General features: G+C 44.7%; 1 protein-coding gene and 1 pseudogene across 1 annotated transcript in view; both read right to left on the minus strand.

The window, feature by feature from the left end:
- The window catches only part of LOC141139551 (retinol-binding protein 1-like), a 65,407-nt gene that overhangs the window by 1,161 nt on the left and 37,598 nt on the right, over positions 1–26,648 (minus strand). Inside the window, exon 3 of the mRNA XM_073625806.1 lies at positions 14,713–14,814. Coding sequence (XP_073481907.1) covers positions 14,713–14,814 — 102 coding nt within the window. The remainder of the gene's footprint in view (positions 1–14,712; positions 14,815–26,648) is intronic.
- LOC141141701 (5S ribosomal RNA) lies at positions 4,255–4,370 on the minus strand (annotated as a pseudogene).

Genomic DNA, 26,648 nt, shown 5'->3' on the forward strand with positions numbered 1-26,648 from the left:
CCCATCAGCATGCTTCTTGTCAACACATGAATGGATTGGCTCCTTGTTCTGCTTCTTCCTCTCACACTCCAGCTCTGCTGTACAGGAACTGCAAGAGACTGATACTGGGTTACATTCAGGTTCCTACACCACTTGCATCTAAAATGTCAATTCAATGATGACTTATTAAAGAGCTGTATTAATCTTTGTCTTTTATATTAGCCTAGAGTTCAACCCCAAAGTGGAGTTCCACCCAAAAGTGGAAACTCCGCTTATCTGCCTCCTCCGATGCCACATTTGGCACCTTTTGGGGGGGCGGGAACCTGTTTTTTGAAGACCACTCGGAAGTTCGGCCCCTCCTCCCTGCCCTGCCGCCCATTCAGAAAGTGCAGCGCACTTCGTGCATGCGCATTAGGGAACCCGGCTGTGAAGCCTAAAGGCTACACTGCTGGTTTCCCTTACCACGAATGGTAGCGGGAGCACTCGAGAGCCGATGGAAACATTGGCTGGGGTGCCAAAATCGCTGGATTCCAGGGCAGATAAGTGTTCGAATATTAAAAGTCAGCAGCTACAGTATGTGTAGATGCTGACTTTTAATTTTTTTGCTGGGGGGGGGGGGGGGGGTGACAACTTCGCTTTAAGTTAGATTTTTTTATGTTGTTTGTTTTGTGGCTCATTTATTGCTTTGTTATACATCAGTGTTTTAGTAAGAGTCATTTCACATGGCTGTTCCAATCAGATCCACCTGTCAGTTTTTGAGGCAGATCTGAATGGAGGCTCAATGTTGGGGTGGCCATACTTTATAGAATTTCCTCGTACAATTTTCTTTAGATTTACCAAAACCATATAATATGAGGTCAAACCTAAACACTTTCAATTTGTATGCAATCAGGCAGACCCTTCCACTACATGGTTGAAGGTAAATCTAAAGGAAATTGAGTAAGAAAATTGCATAATGTAGTTTACAAGGACTGAATGTCATCACTTTGCTAAAGACCTTGGATCTATATATGCAATGGACTCATACTGCAATGTTTTCAAAAGGTAACTTCTAATAGATGCTTTTTCACATGTGAACTGTAAGATACTGATAAGCAAATGTCTAATAGTCACGCGCTCCATTGTATATACGATACTTGATCACTGAAATCTCTTTCTGTTTTTCTTCCACATGCAAGTGGACTTTTCCTGTGGTTTCTGCGCTGTTTAAGTTGTGCCTCGGCTGTACCGACTAAACTGCAGAGCTGAGTTTGGCATGCACCCAGAGCCTGTGCATCCAATTCCATGAACCCTTTCCTGCCAACTAGAGATGGGCTTGGCCGTGTTCAGAATCCCACCAGGAAGCGGGCACTGCACACGGCTAATCGCAGGCAGTGAGACGTTTCCTGATCTGTACAGCTGCAGATCGGGAAATGTCTCATTGCCTGTGATTAGTGCAGTGTCAGCTTCCTGGCGAGATCAGGCAGGTGGGTTTCTGAACACGCCCGAGTCCATTCCTACTGCCTACCTGTCAAACTCGGCTGTGCGGTGGAATCTGTACAATGGATGCATATCAATTCACTTAAATAGGCTGTGTGCACAAAGCTCAGAACTAGTACAATAAGGTAAACAAATGATTCTTTATGTTGTACGAGGGGTCTACTCCCGAGTTAACTTGCCTTTATTCTTAGGAGAAAAAAAAAACACAACACAGAAGGAGCAAGGGACTAGAGCTGGCCACAGATGGTTTGAAATTGGATCAGTTCAGCAGGGACCACCGTACAAATTTAATTCCATCTATGGCCGTTCCTGCTGAATGGTACTGTTGGTAATTTTTTCTTGATCAGTGTATTCTGACAGCAGAGGAGTCCCCGCTGTCAGAGCACAGTAGCACAGCAGTGAGGATTCCTCTATCTACCTCACTTATGCAGATGATGAATCAAACCTTTATTTTTACATCAGCAGCCGGCTGATGGGAAAAAAAAGAATAATAATCTATGGGATTCTAACATAAGGGATAGAGGATTTAGGATATAAAAATAAACCAAAAGCATGTGTGATTAATTACTGTAATAATAGGATTTTTATAACAGCTTACCTGTAAAATCCTTTTCTTTTGAAATACATCACGGGACACAGAGCCATAGTAATTACTATGTGGGTTATAGTCCACCTTCAGGTGCTGAACACTGGCACACCCTAAACAGGAAGTTGCCTCCCTATATAACCCCTTCCATACCGGGAGCATCTAAGTTTTGTAGCAAAGCAATAAACGTGTATACTAGAAAGAGGGGCGGGACCTCTGTGTCCCGTGATGTACTTCAAAAGAAAAGGATTTTACAGGTAAGCTGTTATAAAAATCCTATTTTCTTTAATCATACATCACGGGACACAGAGCTATAGGAATTACTATGTGGGATGTCCCAGAGCAATGCCAACTGAGGGCGGGGGACACAACAGAAGTAGGGCACCATGAGTTCAGAGGATTTATACTGTTGCCTGCAGTACACTGCGCCCCAAAGGCGACAGCCTCATGTCTTTTTACATTCACCTGATAGAATCTGGTAAATGTATGGATTGAAGACCAAGTTGCGGCCTTGCAGATTTGAGCCATGGAAGCTTGGTGATGCGCTGCCCACGAAGCACTGACAACCCTAGAGGAGTGCGTTTTGATTTGAGAGGGTAGAAACTACCTCTTTAAACCATAAGCTAGAACGATTACTTGTCGAATCAATTTAGAATAGTAGATTTCCATGCTGCCTGTCCTCTTTTAGGACCTTCAGGCAATACGAACAAAAAATCAGTTTCATGAATCTGAGCAGTTGTCTTTAAGTAGACTGCTCTCACCATATCAAGAGAATGTAGTGATTTTTCTTCCATAGAACAGGGTTCTGGAAAAAATGAAGAATGAACAATATTCTGGTTTAGATAAAAACCTGATACTACCTTCGGTAAAAAGTTAGGATGAGGACGCCATACTACCTTATCCCTGTGAACAATAATAACATGGTTCTTTACAAGAAAAAGCAGCCAATTCTGATACCCTTCTTGCAGCAGATATGGTTACCAGAAAAAATAGTTTCCTTGTCAAAAAAGGACCAAGGGAATATGTTGTATCGGTCCAAAAAAAGGCTGTTTTGTAATGCCGCCAAAAACTAAATTCAAGTCCCAAGGGTTCAAGGGTGACCTAACCGGGGATTAAGCCGTGTTACCCCCTGAATAAAGTTACAAACAAAAGAAAGCGAAGCAAGTGGTCATTGAAATAATACCATTAAGGCCGAGACCTGTCCTTAGAAAGCACTCAAGGCCAGCTTTATTTCTCACCCCAACTGCAGAAAGTCAAGGATTCTACCTTTGACCTATTTCCTGGGGTGCAACCCCTGGTTTCACACCAGGAGACATATGCTTCCCAGACTCCATAATTATGGAGGCCGGCTCCCTTGCATTAACCAAGATAGAAACCACTGAACCTGACAGCCCACGTTTCTTCAGAGTGTGGGTCTCAATAGCCAAACCGTTAAATTTAGCATTTGTAAAGTAGGATGGAATACCGGACCTTGCAAAAGAAGGTCTGGCCATGACGGTAGGGTCCATGGGTCCTCTACTGTCATCTTTACGATCCCTGCATACCAAGATTTCTTGGGCCCCGCTGGAGGCCGCAAGAATTACTGACTTCTCTTCCTGCTTGATCCTGCAAAGAAGTCGTGGACGCAGGCAGAAAAGAAGGGAATGCATAATTCAGTGAAAACCGATTCCACAGGAATAGCAAGGCATCCGTTCCGCATGCTAGCGGATCCTTTGTTTTTGACACAAAGTTATCGATTTCTTTGTTGAACCTGGACGTAAACAGATCTATGTCTGGGATCCCCCATCTTTGACATATTGACAGGAAGATATCGGGGTGAAGGAACCATTTTCCCGGGAACAACTGCTGGCGACTCAAGTAGTCAGCCTGACAATTTTCTGTTCTTAGAATGAAGACCGCCAATAGGCAAAGTACATTATTTTCTGCCCAAGATAAGATATGATTCAACTTTCTCTGGGCCGCACAACTTCTTGTGACCCCTTGGTGATTAATATAGGCCATTGCTGTGGCATAGTCAGATTGAATCCTGGCAGGACAATACCGTAAACTGAACGTTCATGCCCTCAGAACCAAGTACTCTGCCTGAATTTCTAGAATGATAATGGGCAAGGTCATTTCTGATCTGGGCCACTTCCATAGTAACTGAAGGAAGGATTTTCCCCTTTGCAGATTTTTGGATATTAACCTTAAACTGAGGCTCCGGCGTACCCAGCCTACAGTACCTGGTATTTCCAAGTGGTCCATCCGGGTGCTAACCAGGCCCGACCCTGCTTAGCCTCCAAGATCAGACGAGATCGGGCACTTTCAGGGTGATGTGGCCGTAGGCTTTGGAGTCAGACACATTGGGAATCTAGAGCTTGAACCCTTTGTTCCAAGCCAATAGGATAATGTTTTGCAGCAGTCTCGAATGAAACTGAGTATAAGGAACGGCCTCGAATGAAGCCACCATCTTTCCCAACAACCTCATGCAAAGTTGAATAGAAGAATTCATCTTGCTTCGACCACCTAAATCAGTTCATTTATGGCGCTGATCTTTGCCTGGGGCAAGAATACCCTTTTCTGGGTGTACCTATGATCAGACACAAGTATCTTAGCCCTTTTCATGGTTTTAAAGAAGATTTCTCCTAGGCTGAGAAACCGACCTAGATATTCTAGGTAGTTGAATGTGGTGACCATACTTTAGTCTAAGCGGGCTACTGACTGGACTATCAAGAACAGATCGTCCAGGTAAACCATAATCGTTATACCTTGGGCCTCTAATCTGGCTAGAAGAGGGGCCAGAACCTTTGTAAACACTCAAGGTAGCTAGACCGGAATACAGAGCTACACACTGAAAATGAAGATTTTCCACCTTGAAAAGTAGATATTACTAGTGAGCAAGGAAATAGGCATATGGAGGTATGCATCTTTGACGTCGATTGACGCCAGAAGTTCTCCTCCTTGTAGGATGGAGATAACTGATTGGATTGACTCCATGCGAAAAAAGAGTGGTTATTTTCAGGAATTGAATTTAGATTTTTGAGACAAAGCATGTCCATTTGGATTTAACCAAACCCCAACCTCTGCTCTTACATGGGGGCCACCATGATCATTTTTTGCCAAAAGATGGTCCAATGCTTGAGAGAAAGACTTCTTTTTCTCTGGATCCTTAGGAACATTTGATCTGAGAAAAGGAGGAGACGGGAACTCTTGGAACTCCAGTTTGTACCTTGGAGCTATTGAGACTCTTGACACTCTTCCTGCCAGATTCTTGAGAACTGCAGAAGAATTCCCCCTACTGAGCGAGCAGGAGCGCCTCCTCATAAGGAGGCTTCAGTATCTTGTAGGTTTCCGCCCCCAAGACCGCTTTTGTCCCTGGGGTCAACCCTGAGGATTACATTTTGAACCTGACGGCAGAAGCCGTCGTGACTGCTCGGAGGCTGATGCCCATGGCACAGAAAAAGGAGCTTAAAAAACAAAAATACATTTACTCCTTTTCTTAAATGGCAAAAGGGGTACTTTTTCCACTAGAATTTTTTATGGATGTATTATCCAAAACATCCCCAAATAGCTATTTTACCACAAAAGGAAGACTAGCCAGGAGCTTCTGCATGGTGCTTAGCGAAGGGCGCAAGGCCTGAAGGATAGAATCTTTCAAAGCAACTATTGCAAACATAAAGCTGCCAGATCCTGGGCCTGCTGAGCAGGATAACCTTGAACACCTGTTTAAACTGGTCTCTCAACTATTAAGCAATTACTGTCAGCGCAGGTTGAGACACTCAATCTGCCAGAGAAAAAAGGTTTTTTTTTTTTAATAGGAATTCCAACTTTTTATCCGTCGGATCCCTACGCATTTGAGCATTGTCTGCCGAACAAATCAAACTCTTATTCACAGAGGATATAACAGCGTTAATTGCTGGTATACCCTTCTTAGTGAATTTCCTCCACCAAAGGATAAAGTGTGAAAACTTTTTAGGAGGGAAAATAATGCTTATCTGGGTGATCCTCTCAGATACAAAAAAGCTTTTCCAACAATGAATGGACAGGAAAAGGCATGCACAGCTTGAGGAGGCTTTAGCGAATCCAAACACTCAGTTAAGGGCACATCAATGTGGAGCGGACCATTCAGCAAGAAATTGCACCATCAATCTTCAGATTGAAATAGCTGATTCTCCCCCATTTGACACCTCAAAAGAGGAGTCATCAGCCTCACCACGTTCCCCTGAGGGAATTCGTCTTCTCCCGCCCCTAGTTTCTCAGTTTGAGGGTCCTGGGCGATGGAAGAGACCTGTCGCATTTTGACCCATACTGGGATGTGATTAAAGTCGCTAAACTTTTTTTTTTTTTTAAAAACCTATTATGGCTGAGGAAAAAAGATCTTTTAGAAAATAAACAGGGGCTGCAGTATTGAAAACAGTTGCAAACATTTCATGGCTCCGATGCTCACTCTGACCAGCCACCCTCTCTCAGGGGAGGATGCCATTTGTAGAAATGAGTAGGCTTTCCAGAGCTTGAGGGAGACCCTTTTAGCTCTTTTTTGGGGGTGTTTCTCCCCTTCTTACCTTAGCCTGATACACAAAGCAGAGGTACTACCAGAAGAAATCGCATCCACTGCTTGAGCAATAGTCCAGCCACTGCCGCTGCTATTAATGCTCAGCCTGATGCAAATAGTAAATGTATCAAATAGGAAATGCCTGTGTCACCAAAACCTCTTTCATGCTCCTTTTTGCTCTTATGTCTCTCTGACAATTTTGCACCCAGCACAAATGGAGTTTTTTTTTTTTTTTTAAACACACTCCTGCATTGGAGGATGCCAACACCACGCTACGCCCCACCCCCACCTCACATCGCGCCCCCCTCCTTTCAAAAAAGTTTTCCCACGCAAGCACGGGCCTACGATCCAACGGGATCGGCTTGTGAGGGATGGCTTGCAGGAGACCCGGAAGCCGCCGCTGAGTATGGGCGGTGAAAGAAAACTGCATTGCTGATTGTTTTCAGTTCTCCCTTATACTCAGCCTCATGAAGAGGGGAAGAGTTCAGCCCAGGTGGGGGTGTCTGGAGGAAGCAAAACCCCCCAAACTTACCGGAGGTCTGCCTGCTAGCCGGAGGAAAAAAGTCTGCTGTTTCTGTGACACAGCGTGATCTCTGAGCAAAGCATGAGAAGGTACATGCTCCATTCAGCGTCCAGTGGTGACACCTAGGCATGACAACATTTACTTTAAAGGAGAATATTAAAAAATTCCTTAGAAAACTCCACTTACCTTTCCCGCCTCAGGATTTTCTGTGGTAAAACCAACAGACCCAATCTTCACCCTTCACGGTGGGTTCCGTTAACAAACCTTCAGGAACCAGGGACCCTCGGGGAACCCACAATCCTGCACCTGTAATAGCACCCCGCCAGTAAAACTTTATGATTTTAATACCAAAAATACCGGATCCCGGGGTCCAGCTCTCTAAAAAGAGAAGCGCTTACAAGAAAAACCTTGTTTCTTCGGATACGAGGCCCAGGCACCATTCAGTTTGGCCTAAAAGACACTTTGAATGGATCCAGCTGCATAGCTAGCCCCAGCAAGGATTGCTGCAGTGGAGCTCAGCACAGCACATCTTCACTCGTGACCAACACCTTAGACACTGGCGAAAAAACTGAGATGCTCCCGGTATGGGAGGGGTTATATAAGGAGGCAGCTTCCTGTTTAGGGTGTGCCAGTGTTCAGCACTTGAAGGTGGACTATAACCCACATAGTAATTACTATGGCTCTGTGTCCCGTGATGTACGATTAAAGAATAGGTTAATAAAATCCAAAAGGGAGAAGTGCGCATGCGCGAGAGCTCCGACATGGCCGCCTGAGCCAAGAGCTCCGCTCCACCCCGGACCGTCGAGCCGCACACTAGCCGCCTCAGCCCACTAACGGGCGACACAGCACCCTCCCCAAGTTGGGGAACAGCCGGGGATCTAAGGGAGATGTCAGGGCCCCAGGCAAGACGAGATCTTGGCCCCCAATTTGCCTCGGCGGGCGCGGACGGGAGTCCCAAGATGGCCGCCAGCACGGACGGACCGCTGCATCAGGGAGGCATCCACTCCAGGACACCAGAGTGCAGGCCAGTATTAACTCCTCCGACCCTGACTTACGCACAAGCAGCACAGGGACCCTCTCAAACTCCACATGTACCTCCACATGACCACACAAAGCCCCTGGCCTCAGCAAAGTCCCCCTCAGAGACGCTGTCCCTCTCTCAACAAGAGATATTCTCACAGGCCCTCCCTGCACAGGCCCAAATACCTGCTCCAGCTATGCAGCAAACTGGTTTCTCAGTATCCGACCTCACAGCAATACAGGAAGCCATGTTTGTAAAATTCTCATCCCTTTTGGAGAAAGGACTGGCTAACACAGCTAATCAGATCACCAATACTATTAAAGCGGACCTGTCCAACTTAGGCGCCAGAATTGAAGCCATTGAGGACAAAGTGGAATCCACAACCGCTAGAACCAACCAAAACACTGCTCACCTCAGGACCATTCAAGATCAATTAGAAGTTGCCCTCTCCAGGATCGACGAACTCGAGAACCGGTCTAGGAGGTACAACTTTCGGATAAGAGGCCTTCCGGAAACCTTTTCGGACATACCCTCCACGGTCCAGGACATTATCACAGCCCTTATTCCCAACATACCCCCTCAACGTCTTGAACTTGACAGGGCTCACAGGTCTCTCGGACCCCCCAGACAAGATGGCTCCCCAAGGGACATTATCGTCAAGCCGCACTTTTATGCGGTTAAGGAAGAGGTCATGCGTCAATCCCGTCAAAAGCCTATGCTGCAGCACCAGGGTCACCAGATCCAAATTTTCGCTGACCTCGCCCCTACAACCATTCAAAGACGCAGGACACTAAAACCCCTTCTCACGGTCCTCTCTCAACGGGACATCAAATACCGTTGGACCTTCCCCTTCGCTGTTAAGTTTTCCATTCAGGGCAAAACCCATTCATTCGCTAGCCTACAGGAAGGGGAGAGGCTTTTACTAGGCCTCAGGCTGATATCCCATGAAGCTCCAATGGACTTTACGTCTGCTTCCTCAGGATCCACTAAACGGCCACCTCCAGGCAGCCCGGTATCCCCACTCTGGTTGAAGGGCCCCTCCAAGAAGAGCAAGGAGGGGAAACCACCCTAAGACTGACTTATCCACCTCATCTCTTCCCTCCAGTCTCTGCAGAGACATTTTCGGGACTGTTCTTCCTCCAAGATGATGGAGCAGGAGCTCCAATACCTTCCCACGTCTTACGGACATGGAACCCCCCACTTCTTCACTTTCTTAGAGTCTCACTGTGATACTCACCGTTTTCTACATCTATCGACTTTTCCTGATACAGAAGACCTGCACCATTCACTCACCTCCTTTTTCCCAACACGCCGACTGCAACAACCAGCTAAATTGACTGACAATCGCCCCAGAAGAAGAGGACCTCTACAGGAAACTTAATTCTACAAGAAAACCAAGATACCTCTCTCATAAAGGGCAGATTACAGGACTAGAATTGGGGTATTGGTTTTGCTAGGCCAAATCTTAGTTCAGATAGAAACCTCGGTTTCCTGTATTTCCCATAGCCCTTCCCCTATTGCAGGTGTAGGTCAGATTGACTAGGTAGTTGAAGCCTCTCTCGTTTTCAGGGGACCCCCAGGCTTTTCCCCTCACATAGGCAGTTGGGGGGGGGTACCCTGGGGATGAGAAGTGAGCGAGATTCTCAGGTTCTTGTTTAATCGTTCCTGCCTGGGTAGATTATTGTCACAGGCATAGAGACCCCTGATAGTAGGGCTGTTATTGCAGTTATTCTATTAACAACTGTTGTGTGTTTATTTTATAGTTCATTTTTGACACTCCAAGGGTCCGGGGTGGACCACTTGTGCCTCTACCCGATTCCAGAGAACCGTTGGTGTCCTCTGGTGTCGATACTTCTGACGCCCAACAGGGCAGTCGGAATTAGTTCATTGGGGTTATAGCGGACTCTGATCCGCATAAACCCAAGGGTATTTTTATGGTACCCATGTCTTTGTTTTTGTCTTTAGTGTTTAGTAAGTATCTAATCTCTTTCTTCCTCATCTCACCCCTTTTCTCTCTCCTAGCCAGCCCAGGGGGGGTACCCCTCCAAGTCCCAGAGTTGTTCCTAGGACGGCTCAACACAACCAGGCCTACATTCAATGTCAGAAGACTCCCAAGGGTAAGTGACCGCGTGATTACCAGCTTCTATTCCCTCTGCTCCTATGGCTGACCTGACCGTGAAGGATATTGACCTCAAGATCGGTTCACATAATGTCCAGGGCCTAAACTCTCCAAGGAAAAGGAGATTGGCCTTGGATCATTATAAATCACTGAGGTTTGATGTGATGCTCCTGCAGGAGACACATTTCCAGACCCGGTACACCCCCAAGTTCCTACACGCACACTTTCCGACATTTTACCTAGAGAACGCCACCAATAAGACGAAAGGGGTAGCTATTCTTTTCTCTAAAAACTGCAAATTCTCATTCCTCTCTGACTTTAGGGACCCAGAGGGCAGATTCGTTTTGGTGAAGGGTACCCTGGAAGGCGTTTTATATTCTTTTGTCTCATACTATGCCCCAAATAAGGGCCAAGCGGCGTTTTTCCAGGACCTCTTCTCAACCTTGAACCCGCTTCTGGAAGGCAAAGTAATTTTGGGAGGGGACTCAAATGTTGCATTTGATCAGGGTCTGGACAAAACCAAGCCCCTTAAAGACCAACTCACACGCCCCACAAAACTTAGCACGAGAATCGCCAAAATGGTCCACTCGCAGGGTCTAGTAGATGTTTGGAGGGAATTGAACCCCAACAAAAGGGACTTTACACACTTTTCCGCTCCCCACCAATCGTACGCTAGGATTGACCACATCCTCACCCAGACGGCTCTTATTCCTCTGTCAACCAAGGCAGCAATTCTGGACACAGCATGGTCTGATCATTCCCTGGTTGCCCTCACCCTACGAAATGTCCTGTCTGGGCGAGGAGGTTTCTACTGGCGACTAAACGAATCCCTGTTAGCCGACCCTAGCCTGGTACAGGAAATTGCTAAATCTATTAAAGAATATTTCCACTTAAATGACGTGGAGAATATCGCCCCCGAAACCCTGTGGGCAGCCCACAAGGCAACCATTCGAGGAGTCATAATTAAACTAGCGTCCAAATTTAAGAAGGAACGATTGAATGACATTCAGAAGCTTGAAAAGTCCTTCCTCCAACTAAAAGCAGAACATAAAAAGCACCCATCCAGGACCCTTTTGGGTAAACTTGATGCCACCAGACTTGAGCTGAATCTCGCCTTAACAGCTAAAGCAGAGAAGACTCTTAGATGGTGTGGAGCCAAATTTTATTGCCACAGGGATAGATTCGGCTCAATGCTAGCTTCTAAACTTTCACCTAAATTTCGCTCTAGTTCCTTCCCCAAATTGAGGATAGCAGGTCAACCCCCAACAGCAAATCCAAAAAGTATCATGTCTGCTTTCCACGATTTTTATTCTTCACTCTACAGCCCCCCCCAATCAGAGAAAGGCTCCCTAGTAAATGACTTCCTATCGCATCTACAACTTCCATCACTGTCCAGGGACTGTAGAGACTTAATGGACGCCCCCATCATGGAAGATGAAATCAGGGAAGTAATAAAAGGCCTTAAATCCGGATCAGCCCCAGGGCCAGACGGCCTCTCGGTCCCTTACTATAAGGAATTTAGCGCTATCCTAGCCCCGTATCTAGCAAAGTTTTTTAATTCTAAAAAGGCAGGATCCCCCCTGGAATCTCAACTAAACACAGCTTTCATTTCAGTGATCCCCAAACCCAACAAAAACCATGAGGAAGTTGAGAACTACAGACCCATTTCTTTAATTAACAATGACCTCAAAATTCTCACTAAAATTCTTGCAAATCGCCTCTCCTCTTTTATCAATCTCTATGTACACAAGGACCAGGTCGGTTTTATACCCGGTAGGCAAGGACCCGACCAAATTAGGAGAGCTATAGATATAGTATCCATCCTACAATCTAACTGGGAAGGGGGACCGAAACAGAAAGGTATGATCCTCTCGCTGGATCTCCACAAAGCCTTCGACTCGATCGAATGGCCTTATCTCTTCTCCATACTAGAAAAATGGGGCTTTGGACCCAACTTTTTAGGGACACTGAAATCATTATATTCCTCTCCCAAAGCGGTGATACGCTTACAAGGCCAATACTCTAAAACCCTGACCATTGCAAGAGGAACTAGGCAGGGATGCCCACTATCCCCCCTAATTTTTGCTATTGCGATCGAAACGTTAGCAATAGCAATAAGAGCAGATCCCAACATCCAAGGAGTTGCCTGCGGTGACCAGGTCCACAAATGTGGGTTGTTTGCGGACGACATGCTCCTTTTTCTCACATCCCCAACCACCTCCCTTCCAAACCTTTGCAGGCTCCTGAAAGAGTTTTCAAGGGTTTCTGGGCTTAAGGTCAATTATGCCAAATCTTCAGCCCTGAATATCTCCCTTGACCCAACTTTAGTGGCATCCCTGCAGAGTTCCTTTGATTTCAAATGGAGTGACTCTTATATTGATTACTTAGGGATAAGGCTCACAGCGAAAACTCCTTTATGCATCCAACTTCCCTCACACTTACCGCAAACTAGAGACAGACTTATCCAAATGGGCCAGGGGGGGGTTATCTTGGTTAGGGAGGATTCATGCTGTCAAGATGAACTTGCTCCCCAGAATTCTCTACCTATTTAGAGCCATTCCAATTAACATCAATAGGGAACACTTGAAATCATTCCAACGGAAAATAGTAAAATTCATTTGGGGGGGAAAGGGTACAGACTACAACAGAGCACATTATACTTAAATAGAACGCAAGGGGGATTGGGCCTTCCGCATCTATTGTGGTACTTCCAATCGGCCAGATTAGCTCAGATTTCGACGGTATACGCGAAGGCGGAGAGACCGGACTGGATACTGATTGAGAGACAGGCAGTCCCCTCTTTTACTATCGATTTTCTTTTGTGGGTTCCCCCTAAGAAACGTCCCCCCATACTATCCCCAATCCTCTCGCAATCCTTTCAGTTATGGGATTCTCTAAGAAACCTTCCAAACATAACATCCTGCAAACAACCACTGGCTCATATCTTCAATAACCCTGACTTTCCCCCAGGAACCGACATTAAAGCATTCCGTTGGTGGCTGAACAAGGGGATGTACCGGATTGGACACTACTTCACATCAATGGGGCCTATAACCAGAGCCTTCTGTGTGAGTCAGTTGGAGATGCCTGACTCTGAGAACTTTCGCTTTCAGCAGATCAGACACTTCCTCACACATAGAGGTAAAGATAATCCATCAAACCACTCATTCACCCCTTACAAAGTATGGTGCGGTCGGTCTACGGAGCAGAGGGGTGGAATCTCCATCATTTACCAGTCACTCTCTAATCAAACAGCCAAGACGCCATACATGGTAGCTTGGGAGTCTGACTTAGCCCTGGAGTGGGACCTGGAGAAGTGGAGGATCACTTATAATAGGGCGTACAAGAGCATCCTGAACATCTCACTGGTGGAATCCAGCGTAAAGGTCATCACAAGATGGTACCTTCCACCGGAGAGACTGGCCAGAATGTTCCCCTCCACGGACTCCAGGTGCTTTAGGGGCTGTCTTCTTAGGGGCTCATTGGCCCATATCTTTTGGGAATGTCCACGGGTGAGGCCTTTCTGGCATAGGATTTTCCATATGATTAAAAAAGTCACCGGAGTACAGGTCCCAAGAACCCCCGCCATAGCGCTCTTAAACGACCATTTACCCAAAACTCCAAAATTGTCCCGTAGATTGATTCACTTCATTTTGCTGGGGGCTAAGTTATCTATAGCCAAGGCATGGAAACAACCCAAGGTGTCCTTCAAAGCGGCTTCCCGTAAAATTTCATGGATCATGGCCCAAGAGAAGGTGGCCAGTACCCTGAATAATACCACAGAGAAATTTGAAGCTATCTGGGAACCATGGGCTAATTTCTTGGGCATCTCCTTGATCCCAGGGGTTATACCCTGAAGCATCAAGCAGTATCTGGATTTGGGGGGTCCCCTCCCGGGGTTTGGCTTCTGTCTACCTTCTCCTCTCTCTCTATCACCCCAATCTCACCTCTCTCTCTTCTCTTTATCTCCTTTCTCTTGTTTCTTAGCAGGTTGATCTATCAAGTTGATACTTTCCAGCCTTAATTCAGACCATTGCAGAGACCTCAGGGAGCCCAGCTCCCAAGGACAGCATAGATAGTAGGTCATTACTCCCTGTCTTGATGCCCAGAGACATTTAGCAATAACTAAGGGGGTGTCAGGGGCAAGTGGGAGTATTCCGCTCAGGCACAGTGTGTTCCCAGTTGGGGTGCAGACGGTCTCTCCTACTTCCACCTCACCAAACTAATCCTTGTCTCTGGGTCTTTGGATCCATGCGAACTAACTTTGTCATTTGTAGGTTTTCATGCAAGGCCGCAACTCTTTTTTTTAGTTGTATCTACTATCATAAGGTATACATGTAGCCCCTAAGGGGTTTCATTTTTTCTCCTATGTACGCCTGCATTTAATGCTAAGGTTTTGTATATTTGTTATTGATCTCACGAAAACTCAATAAAATATTTTGAAATAAAAATCCAAAAGGGAAAGGTTTCATACCAAGTGTAATTCGTCTCCTTCCACCCACTGTGTCCATCCTCGGCCTTCCTTCTCTCCTTTCTGTACACACACCAGCTTGTCGCCCTCCCAGTTGACTGAGGTCTATAGAGATATGTGAATTTTGAAACATTGAGTCACGTATTTATACAAATTGCAAGCAATACAGTGCATATAAATCCACAATCTTAACATTTGTTAAAGGTTATTTAATCAATCTGCTCACAGTGATTCTTCTTAAACTGTAATGCATGATCTCATTGGGAGGTGGCCCACAAACATTAAGAACACACGTGCAGCGCATCCCATCAATTAGTACAGTTCTATGGGGGGTGTCACATGCTAGCCACACACACTTGCCTCTGTGCCATCTTTTTGTAAGACAAATCTTTGAAAACCTGCCCATCAACTCTTCTGCCATAGAATAGTTCCAGTATGTAAACATTAAGGGACATTTAGCAATACATTTGCATTGACTGAGTCTGTAAAGTAGAATTCAAGGATAAAGCAAAACTAATCCTAAAATTGCTTCCCCCCCTGTCCTAACACCCATGCTAATTAACCTGTGAAAAAAAAATAATAAAAAAAAAGGAGTTATATCCTTGCCTATTTTCAGCCCACTCTCGTAATCCTCTGTGTCAGCCAGTGCCAGCTGCAGGGGAAAGGAGAGAGAGAGCACTCTGACAATGGCTGACAATTTCTGGCAGCGGTGACATCACCCATAGGGTTCTTATGGCCCATCTGTTGTCAGTATAAAGTGAGTGTACCATGTCCTCTAAATGAATGCAACCCTCCAGGGCTGATGTGTGTTCCAGCACCTTTTGCAGATCATATTAGTAACAATAAGTCTTCACTAACCCCTGCACTTGGCCTGTTAAGCTGGCCATAGATGGTTTGAATTAGAACCATGTATGGGAATGCTGAATGTACCCAAGTTGATCGATCGATGGTTGCACCATGCTAAAAAAGTTTAGAAAGTAGGATTCCAGAATACAGCTTTTGGATTTTGAGTTGGGCTGTATGTGTTCACTGGCATTTATTGTTGCTTTTGCCATGCATGACTTTATTATTCTATATTATTCTATACAAGACAATGGGAACTATTCTCAAAGGCAAGCCATTATTTCCTAAAGCATGATACATTAAACTTTTTTTCTGAGTCCACAGCTGGCCATACACTACTTTTAAAGGTTGTTCAAAAGTTTCTCAAATTTTTGTTTGAATTTTGGGACAAATGTAATTTCCCAAAACGAAAACCACATTCATAGTTATGCCGCGTACACACGAGCGGACTTTACGGCAGACTTGGTCTGGCGTACTGGATTTCGTCGGACAATTCGATCGTGTGTGGGCTCCAGCGGACTTTGTTTTCTCAAAAGTTGGACGGACTTAGATTTGAAGCATGTTTTAAAGCAATCCGTCGAAATCGAGTCCGGTCGAAAAATCCGCTCGTCTGTATGCTAGTTCGACGGACAAAAAGCCACGCTAGGGCAGCCATTGGCTACTGGCTATGAACTTCTTTGTTTTAGTCCGGTCGTACGTCATCATGTACAAATTCGATGGACTTTGGTGGATTGTGTGTAGGCAAGTCCGTTCATTCAGAAAGTCCGTCGTAAAGTCAGTCGAAAAGTCAGCGTGGCAAAGTCTGCCGTAAAGTCCACTCGTGTGTACGCGGCATTAGAAATTTGTTTGGAAAAAAAAAAATTTCCTTCTGGCACCTTTTGAATGTTCTCATCGTGCAGTGGTAAATGAATCTCAATTGTATCCTACTATTGATTTAAAAATCAAATGAAAGGTCCTAAAACTAGGTTTTCCAACAAAATTTGTCTAGTGCATGGCCAGCTTTACAATCATACATCAACCATAACCCTTGTTCTAAGCAAATACCTCATAATCTAGCCACACCGCCTCCTGAGCATGTTGTGCCTGAGAAAATGTAAATCAGGAAAAAAAGAAGTTGCTCCTTCTTTGTATAGGCTTGTAAGGTGGGGTCCTTCAATCGTAGAAGGACCCTTGGAGAATACCTTTATTTAAATTTTCAGCCCGGTGGGCATTAACCCCAATCCTCTCCAGAGGTTCTAGTTGGTGAAAATACTACAATATAGCTTTTGTGATAATAAATTAATGATTTCCTTTTTCCACTCCTCAATTACTGTATTTTTTGCTCCATTAGACGCACCTGACCATAAGACAAACCTAGGTTTTAGAGGAGGAAAACAAGTAAAATAATAGTATGAACCAAATGGTGTACTAAAATATTAAATATTATACCCCCATAGGGACGCCACTGACACCCCCCATGTTTTGGCACCCGGGGCGGACCGCCTCCCCCCTCCCCGCCTTGGTATGCCCCTGCCAGGATGCGCCTCACATCCTGTCCTCTCTCCTCCATAGAGAAGCCGGGCGCTGGTATTCTGACACGGCAGCAATGATGGGGGGGGAGCGGTGCCTGGTCAGTATTCGCTCCATAAGGCGCAGGGACATTTTCTCCCATTTTTTGGGGGCAAAAAAGTGCGTCTTATGGTGCGAAAAATACAGTACTCTTGTTGGAACATATTCCCCAGTGAGGGGTATTACTTCTAGTTATTTCACCTTTCCAACTATCACTTCTCAGACTGCCTCTGCAGAAATACATCTCCCCATCACCCGGCAATCTGTCTCCTTTCACTAGACCAGGGGTCTCCAAACTTTCTAAAGAAAATCCTTCAGACTTTAACTCCCTCCTAGATTGTAAGCTCTAACGAGCAGGGCTCGCTGTTCCCTCCCTGTATCAAATTGTATTGTAATTGTGCTGTCTGCCCTAATGTTGTAAAGCGCTGCGTAAACTGTCAGCGCTATATAAACCTTGTATAATAATAATTAATACTTCAAGACTGCAATACGTATATATACAAGTTGCGGCTTTGAAGTGGTTTACCGGGGTTATGGCTAAAGATATCAGCCATAACCCCGGTATTTTTTTTAAAGCTGGCGGGTGGCTTTCTCATGAAAGCGCTCAGAGTGGCTCATGAGCCGCTGGAGCGCTTTTAGATGTCCCCTCCTGCTGCTCGCCGGAGTTTTTTGGGCTTACTATTTCCACCGTCTTGCCTGAGAAACATTCCGACGGTGCGGCTGGCTGGTCCAGAGGCGATCAAAGAGTAGATCATCTTTGATCACCTCTATGGCCTTGGAGGAATGGACCGACATCATGACGTCACTTTCGGTCCAGGGTGGAAACATTTTTTTTGATCTTTTGCTTTTAAAAAAGGTAAAGGAGAGATTTTTTTTTTTTACCCCAGATCTCTCCATAAAGAGAACCTGTCATACTTAATTCTATTACAAGGGATGTTTACATTCCTTGTAATGGGAATAACAATGATTAAAAAAAATAAAAATATGGAGATTTTTAGGTACTGTAGTTTGGCGCCATTCCACGAGCGTGCGTAATTTTAAAGCGTGACACGTTAGGTATCTATTTACTCAGTGTAACCTCATCTTTCACATTTGACAAAAAAATTGGGGTATACAGTATATTGTGTTTTGTTTTTTTCTAATTCATTAAAGGGTATTTTTTCCCAAAAAAACTGCGCTAGCAAAACCGCTGCGCAAATACCGTGTGACATAAAAAATTGCAACAATCACCATTTTATTCCCTAGGGTCTCTAATAAAAAAATGTATCATGTTTAGGGAGTTACAAGTAATTGTCTAGCAAAAAATACTGATTAAACTTATAAACAAAAAGTGCCAGGAGTGGGAGGAATAGTGCCCCATTATTTGTTGTCAGTGAGCAGATTAGGTTCTTATCATTGGTGTCAGTGGGTAGAATAGTCTCCTATCGTTGGTGTCAGCGGGAGGAATGGTGCTCCATTGTTAATGTCAATGGGAGGAATAGTGCCCCAAGGGCCAGAAAAAGGGCTGCACCTGCCCAGATAGCAAGAATAACTTGCCACAAATTTTTAGGCAGTGTTGAATTGTAAATCTGTTAACTTGCTGCACATTTTCCCTGGCATGTTGTACATTTGCAGGAAACTTGAAGCACAATTTCTAGTTTACACTGTTCCAATTTGTAGCAAAATTGCATGGAAAGTCTCTAGCAAGGGCAAAGTTGCAGTGGTGAGTCTACAGCAAGAGCTCTGCAAGTCTACAGCATGAAAATTCAGCCACAGTGACCCCTGTGGTGGGATGACTATTGCACAACATAACTGAACCAAAACTTGCAGCAGCCTTGCAGAATGTTTGCAAAGAAAGTTGATCTGGAGTCATGCAATGCGGAATTGCTGCAATTGTGCAACAAACTTGTGAAGCCTGGCAAGTCTAGCAATAGCTTAGCAAGTCATTTTCAAATTTGCAGCACAATTGCTTGCTATCTGGCCGCAGTTTGGAGATCAATTCAATAGACTGGAAGAGATTTTCTCAAGTCACAGCACGGAACCTGTTGGAAGAAGATGGGGCAAATTGCTGCAAACACCCTTTACAGCCTGTGTTGCTCACAATGCAGCAGGTGGGTCAATACCAAACAGTTTACAGGGTGTCATGAATGAGCTTATGTATCACTTAATGCTGGTCTTCAATATTTCTGCAACTAACTTCTGTATTTGCTGCATATTTTAATTAAAGACCTTGCACAACTTGATTTAAATTATCTCAGTTTTGTAATCAACTGTGCCCTTTCCCCTCTGTGTACGTGGAGAGACCTTTGGAACTTGCTCGGTAAAAAAGTGTGCAGAAAATGAAAGCCATATTTGTAGAATATATTTAGACCTTCAGGTAATGATCTTACTCTCACAGTGGTTCTGAAAGAAGTTTCTAGAACTACATTTGGGGTTTTGACTTTATAGGCATTTCCAGGTAGAGAATGACTTTTCAAAAAAAGATAAATCAGGGAAAACTTTAAGCATTTCACATGAGTAAGTCATAAGGAAACATGAAAAGGGGGGTTTTCAAACTCCACTGCATGGACGGCTTACAGCCCCAGTGTATGCCAAGAGTTCTCAAATGAACACACCTGTGAAAGCTTGGACGCTGCATTCACTGCTCTTTTATACCTCTGCCACAGTGATTTTTTTTCCCTGTTTGCTATTTCATGGTTTGTTTATGCCTCTCCTATTCTGTTACATATCATTTCAACAGTCCATTTTAAGATGCATTATCTCTTTAGCCTATTCACACCATCATGTCCCACAGGCTGAATAAAATAAATCTATGGGCATATGGCGAGGTTAACCCTCCTGCACCCTCCCTTGCATTTATTTTGTTATATTTTACCCAATGGGAACTCCTCTTGACATTTTTCAAGTGCTGCTTCTTCCCCTACCAATAATTGTGCAGCATGCAACCTTATGCCTATCAGCATCACAAACATTGACAGATTTGTAAGATTACTGGTTATGCACCAAATATTATCAAATGTATGTATGTAGAGTATGTATGTGAGGAAATGTATATAGTCATTAATGGTAATTGGAGTCATTATTAGCTGGCTGTCAGGTCACCTGGGACCAGGTGACAGATGCACTCTGTAGGAGTCGGAAGTGCACCGCTAAGGTAGTGGACCCCAGGACTGACTGCTGCGGATTGAACCCTGGAAGGTTCAGGAAGCAGGTCTACAGGATAACTAACATGGATCCCAGTGGGAGCTAGAGCATAGATTCCCCAGGGCGCGGAGTCTAAGAGCCAGTGGGTGTTCACCAGAGCCTCTATTGGTGAGGATGGACTGCGCTGCAGTCTGGCTCCAGGTCGCGGCCCCCAGGGTCTCACAGCTCACGCTCACCGTAGACTACAGGAGAAGAGGAAGGAGGCAGCAGGCTGGAACGACAGGGAAGTAAGGGGTAAGCCAAAGGTCAGGGCGACTAGCAGACAAGGATAAACATAACATGCCAAAGGTCAGGGTAACAAGCAGACAGGGAGAGTCGAGAACAGGCCAAAGTCGGTACCAGGAATCAGACGTAGGAAACACAGCAAGTACACACGGAGGCTAACACACAATAGTTGATCAGCACTGCTGGCTTGCAGTGCACAGGTTAATATAGGGTTCCCTGATAGGGCCTGGGGTGGGGCCATGCTTAGAGGAGAGGTTATAAAAGCAGTCAGGTGAGAGGCAGCTGGTCTTTAGAGATGAACACATGGAGACAGGTAAGCTGACAGAGAAAACTCTATTGCATAACCATGACACTGTCCCTGTACTGTACTCAGAGTCTTGGATTAATTAACATATGAAAACACCTTTTTTTATTCAAAGAACTGTCCTCTCCTTCCTACGCCGACTAGCCTGTGCTAAAAGAAAAAATGTGTATACCTTTTTTTCAGCCTGCTCCGGTCAATTGATTTGATTCCCCTGTGACTATCGGCAGTGGCTGCAGGGGAGAGGAAAGAGAGCCGATAATGGCTGGGAAATGGCAGCTCATTTGGCTGTATTTCACCCGTGGATCACAGGAGTGCAGTTCATTCCGCACTCCTGTGACCCGTTTTCAGCCGACAGAGGGCTGATGACTACTGTCAGCTGACATCACAGAGCTGGTCCAGGCTGAGAAAAGATCGAGACCATATGGTTGGGATCCATCCAGATGCCTGGATTGGCACCTGACTCAGCCTCTGAGAGCCTGAGCCAGCCTCTCCCACCCTCTCCACAGCCCAGTGCTCCAGTGAGCTTACAGGGAGCATAGCAGAGAGCCTCTTTGCTCAGGGAACACTGAGAACTGAGCGATCAGTGGTCTTTGATCTCTCAGTTCTCAGTCTTAGAGAATCAAAAAAAACAACAACAAAAAAAACACCACAAAGTTCTCTTATAAAGCTGAACTCCAGGCAAAGCCTTTGGCTTATCTGAAATCCATTCTCTATTCCTTCACAGTGCCTCCTAACAGTCATGTCATTAATATTGTTAATATTCTGCCCCTTGCCATGACATTGTTTTCTATGTGCCTTCCATTGAGCCAGCATTTATCTGTATAGATCAAAGCAACTTAATATTGATATGTGGATGATCCCTTCCTCTTGTGCTGACAACCACTAAGAATCTATTGAACTGATATTTATTAAAAAAATGTGGGCGTATAATTATCAAATAGTTTTTTTTTTTAACATCCATTTCTCCTGTTATCTATGGATTGCCTTTTCAGTCTTCTGTAAAGATAACCCACGTGTATTGCTTCTTGGCCTTTTGGCTAAGATCAAGTGTAAAGATAACCTACATGTTTACCCTCACTGACCCTAACATTCACGTCTGTTGCTGTACTCTGGGAACAGAGTCTCTGTGAATCAGAACAGAACGTAAAAAATATTACTTTTGTGACATCCATGTCCATTCAGTTTTATTTGCTGCAATTAAATACCAGAGATTTCCAGTCAGACTTCTGTTCCTTTACATCTGATTACCTCATATCTGTTATGTTTAGATCTGAAACAACGGAAAAGGACCCAGACCTTTTTCACTTTTTTTTCAGACCTTGATAGACTCTGAGGTAATCAGATGTAAATAGATATGATTGCATTTATATCCAGTTGCTCATAGACTGACATGGGGCTTACAATGAAGTCTGCCTGAGAAACTGACAGTTGGACCTGCTCAGACTGTCCCTGTGAAAGGGGGCCTAAGGAAGCCTGCATTTAAAGCAGTAACAACCACAAAATCAAACATTTATTATATTGCAGCTTAGCAATCCTTAGATGTGATGGCTGTATTATGTTTCTTTTTTAGGCTTTATTTCTTCTATTTTCATCTGGCGATCCAGACGGTAAGTGTTGTTTTCAACAGAAAAGCTCTCTTGCAGTTAGAGATGAAACAAATTAACACTGATGGGGCACTTAAAATGATCAGCTTTTATTTATGTAAAACCTTTATCCCAAAAAGAAAAAAATATTTGCTCTAGCTGAATATAAATTGTTAGCTACAGTTCAGATTCATTTTGTTACTGTATTTAAATCTGCTAGTAGATCTAACACTCCCCTCCCACCAGACCGACAATGTTGCTGTCCAAATCTGCACCCTGTGCTCCTTCATTCAAAACGGTGTCCATATAATACAGGAGGTGTGTTAGTGGCCAGCTCACAAGGGAACACAGAAGGAAAAAAGAAACCCAATGCAGCCACCACATCTAATGATTGGTAAGCTGCAATATATACAATTTTTAATTTGGGGTTTTAATACCATTTTAAGAGCCCTTTCACACTGAGCCGCGCCGGGCGTTAGCGGTGAAGCGCCACTAGTTTTAATGGTGCTTCACTGTTGTTTTAGCGGCACTATTTGGCCCCTAGTGGGGCGCTTTTAACCCCCGCTAGTGGCCAAGGAAAGGGTTTATAGCGCCCAAAAAGCGCCGCTGCCAAAGCGTTTTGCAGGCGATTTGGCAGCGGTGCCCATTCATTTCAAAGGGCAGGGGCGGTGGAGGAGCAATGTATACACCGCTCCTCCATCGCTCCAAAGATGCTGCTTGCAGGATTTTTTCTAATGTCCTGCAAGTGCACCGGCCCAATGTGAAAGCACTCAGGCTCTCACACTGGGGCTGCAGGGGAGGCATTTTTCAGGCGTTTTACAGGCACTATTTTTAGCCCAAAAGCACCTGAAAAACGCCCCAGTGTGAAAGGGGACTAACATGAACACGTAGACCTGACAACAATCCCAGCTGTGCCCATCATTTTTAACTCAGGGTTGTGGCTCTTTATAAACCACCAACCCACTGGCCCCAATTCTTAAAAAACAGACTTCCTGGTTTGCATCGATTCTCTTCTCCAGCCTTTGCACAATCATCTCTGATGACGTAAAGCAATTTCACTAAAACGTATTATTATACAGGATTTATATTGCAAAAAAAAAGGTGCAGCGCTCGAAAATAATGTCCTTAAAATATAAAAATTCCTCAATGGAATCAATATGAACCACACACCATGGGGTAAAACTCTTGATCGTGTAGAGAGGGAAGAAAGCCACCACCGACACCCAAACACACTGCCTCTTACCCTCCTCTGTAGATCCTTATTACAGGAGTCAGATGAACCTTGGATTATATAATGTGCCTTGACATCCACACTCAACGATCAATACACCAAGGGGATTAAGCAGGGATGATAAAATCTCCACAATCCATCCTCTAAGCCAGTGGTTCTCAACTCCTGTCCTCAGGGCCCACTAACAGGCCAGGTTTGCAAGATAACTAAAATACATCACAGGTGATATAATTTGCTGCTCAGTGATTGCAGTATTCTAGTCTGCATCTCCCCAAGGTAATACTTACAATCTGGCCTGTTAGTGGGTCCTGAGGACAGGAGTTGAGGACCACTGCTCTAAGCTCATAACATCAACTCCTCACATATGGGTGATCCATAGGATGCAAAGGAATAATATTTTGATTTTGGGAGGCTTTGCCTCTATTGGCATTAGTGTATTGAATACATTTTGTAATTTTAATAGAACCAACTTGATTTAGATTTTCTGTTGCAGAAGTAGCCATCTTTTGAATCCTGGTAGGAATACTTGGGTTTCTTTTTTCTATATATGCAAAGGAATAATACCTCATGGTGCAGTAAACTTTAAATGCATGATTGCTGTTAAAACACATTTGTTTGCTAGGTATTATCCACAGCATAAACCGCCAACAAGATGGCCGCCCTGTCCCAACATGCACTTGCTCCACGTCTGGTCACAAGCTCCTCCCTAAGCATTTCGTCAAAGATTGACTTTGTCAGGGGCGTGGCCAGACGAACAAAGGAGTGCATTATATAGACAGGACAATAAACTGACGGTGAAAGTATATTATGTTTCAACTAACAGGAAGTTGCCTCAATGAACAGATATGGCTCCAAACCGGCCGGAAGTAATTAGTGGTGCATTCCAACCATCAGAAAGTTAATATGGTAAACACAACCAAACATACACATCCTTGGCCGGATTTATATAGCATCAACAGTTTGCGCAGCGCTTTACAACGTTAGGGCAGACAGTGCAATTACAATACAATTCAATACAGGAGGCTTTAGAGGGCCCTGCTCGTTACAGCTTACAATTTAAAAGATGAACTTCATTCCCTCCCCACTTTTTTTTTTTTTTTAACCATTCTTACCTGCTGTGCTAGACTGTCCTCAATTCACATACCTACCTCCCTAGGGAAGGCAACTTTGTGCTGCTACAATCTGCTGATCTACTGCCACAGCCCTGGTCCTGCACCACCATCTTGGTCCTCAGTTATTGGGAGCTGGCTGCCTCTGCATTGTGCTCCAGGTTCACCTACTGGCTGCTGTGGGCCCCTGCACTTGCAGCCTCCTAGGGTATTTGATGTAGTATTCCAGCATGCTGCAAGAGCAGGGGTAATTCATTGTTGCCTAGTTGTGGGGGGAGAAATTTGGCCAAGGTAAATCATTTAACCAAAAAGGAAAAAAAATGCGTCTTAGTTTTACGGGGGGATGGGGGAAGTTCGGAAAGTGAAGTTGCTTTGGACAGTGAAGATCTGCTTTAAAGCAGTTGTAAACCGCTGCATTTATTTTTTATTTACCTGCAAGGCAAAGGCATAATGTGTTAGTATGCATTACATACTAGCACATTATGCGAAACTTACCTGAAAACAAAGCCTTCCGGCGATGGGATCGCTGGAGACAGCTTCTATCTTCACCCGTCTTGCTTCCGGGTTTGTGGACTGGCCGGAGCTGCGATGACGTCACTCCCACTCCCCGCGCGGGAGCCGCCGGTCAGGGCACAGGGCTCTGAAGGAATGGCACGGGTGGCCGTTCCTTCAGGGCGCATGCGCCATTGATGTCACTGGCTGCATGTACAGTAAGTATCCCCTAAACGATGCATGTTTAGGAGATATTTACACTACCTATAGGTAAGCTTTATTATAGGCTTACCTATAGGTAAAATTTAAAGATGGAAGTTTACTTCCTCTTTAAGTAGCCTAGCTTTTGCTGCAAAACTCAACTAATAGGTTCAGTCACCTGTAGTAGCTCCTCTCTGCCACTAGATATCGCTAATCTTTGTACTAACATCTCTAGTCCAGCAGTATATTTTTTGGTAAACTTTTCACTTACAGCAAACAAATTCAATCTGTGTTGCTAGACACAGCTTGATCTTGTGTTTATAAGCTACACTTACAGTTATTGTTGAACCATACACATTTTTACATTTCTGCTTAATCAAACATCTACCCACAAATCAGTTTACTATATTAATGATCTCTGCAAAAATAAACGACTGCCTCTTTGCACTGTGCGGCTTCCCTTGTGCCCCCCCTTTCAAACTTATCTTCCTCTGCTTCCCAGAACCGTAACATGTATCATCTGCTCTGAATAAGGTTTCTTCCACCAAATTACACACTACTAATCCCCAGCCTTGGCACAAGTCACAACAGATCCCTACATGAAGCCACATGTGTAGCTTAACACAAGCAGAGAAAACTCGGTCTGAACAGAAATTTCCTTGAATAAACCAAAATTCCATCATTTTAAAGCTCAACTAAAAGGCAGATATAAAAAAAAAAAAAAAAACAACATGAACAAACCATTAAAGATAAAATAAATGAAGTAATAGCAATTTTCACTTCCAATACAGAACTCTCTCCCACAGTACTTTTTTTTGCTACTAGATGTCCTCAGTCTTTTGGCCAGCAACAATCAACTCACTTCCTCTGAGCCCGATTAGTCCTGGACCTGCCCCAGGCAGTGATGAGCTCATCTCTGTCACTCTGCTCTCTTTTTCTCATCAATGTGATTCTTGACAACACATGAACTGTTCAGCTCCTTGTATTGCTTCTTCCTCTCACATGTCAGCCCTGCTGTACAGGTATGCAAGCGCAGTGGCAGCCCGTGCATTGCGGGTGCACAGGTGCTGCCCCCCATCCCTGCTGCCACCCCCCTATTCATGCGCCTGGCCCCTTTCAGGCGCATAAATTCATATGGCAGGGGTGGGGTGGTTTTTTTTAAGCACCTAATTAGAGCCTGAGGCTCTAATAGGCTTCAAAATAGGGTGGGCTCAGGGCGC

Source organism: Aquarana catesbeiana, linkage group LG04 (genome assembly GCF_042186555.1).
Source record: "Aquarana catesbeiana isolate 2022-GZ linkage group LG04, ASM4218655v1, whole genome shotgun sequence".
Lineage (NCBI taxonomy): Eukaryota > Metazoa > Chordata > Amphibia > Anura > Ranidae > Aquarana > Aquarana catesbeiana.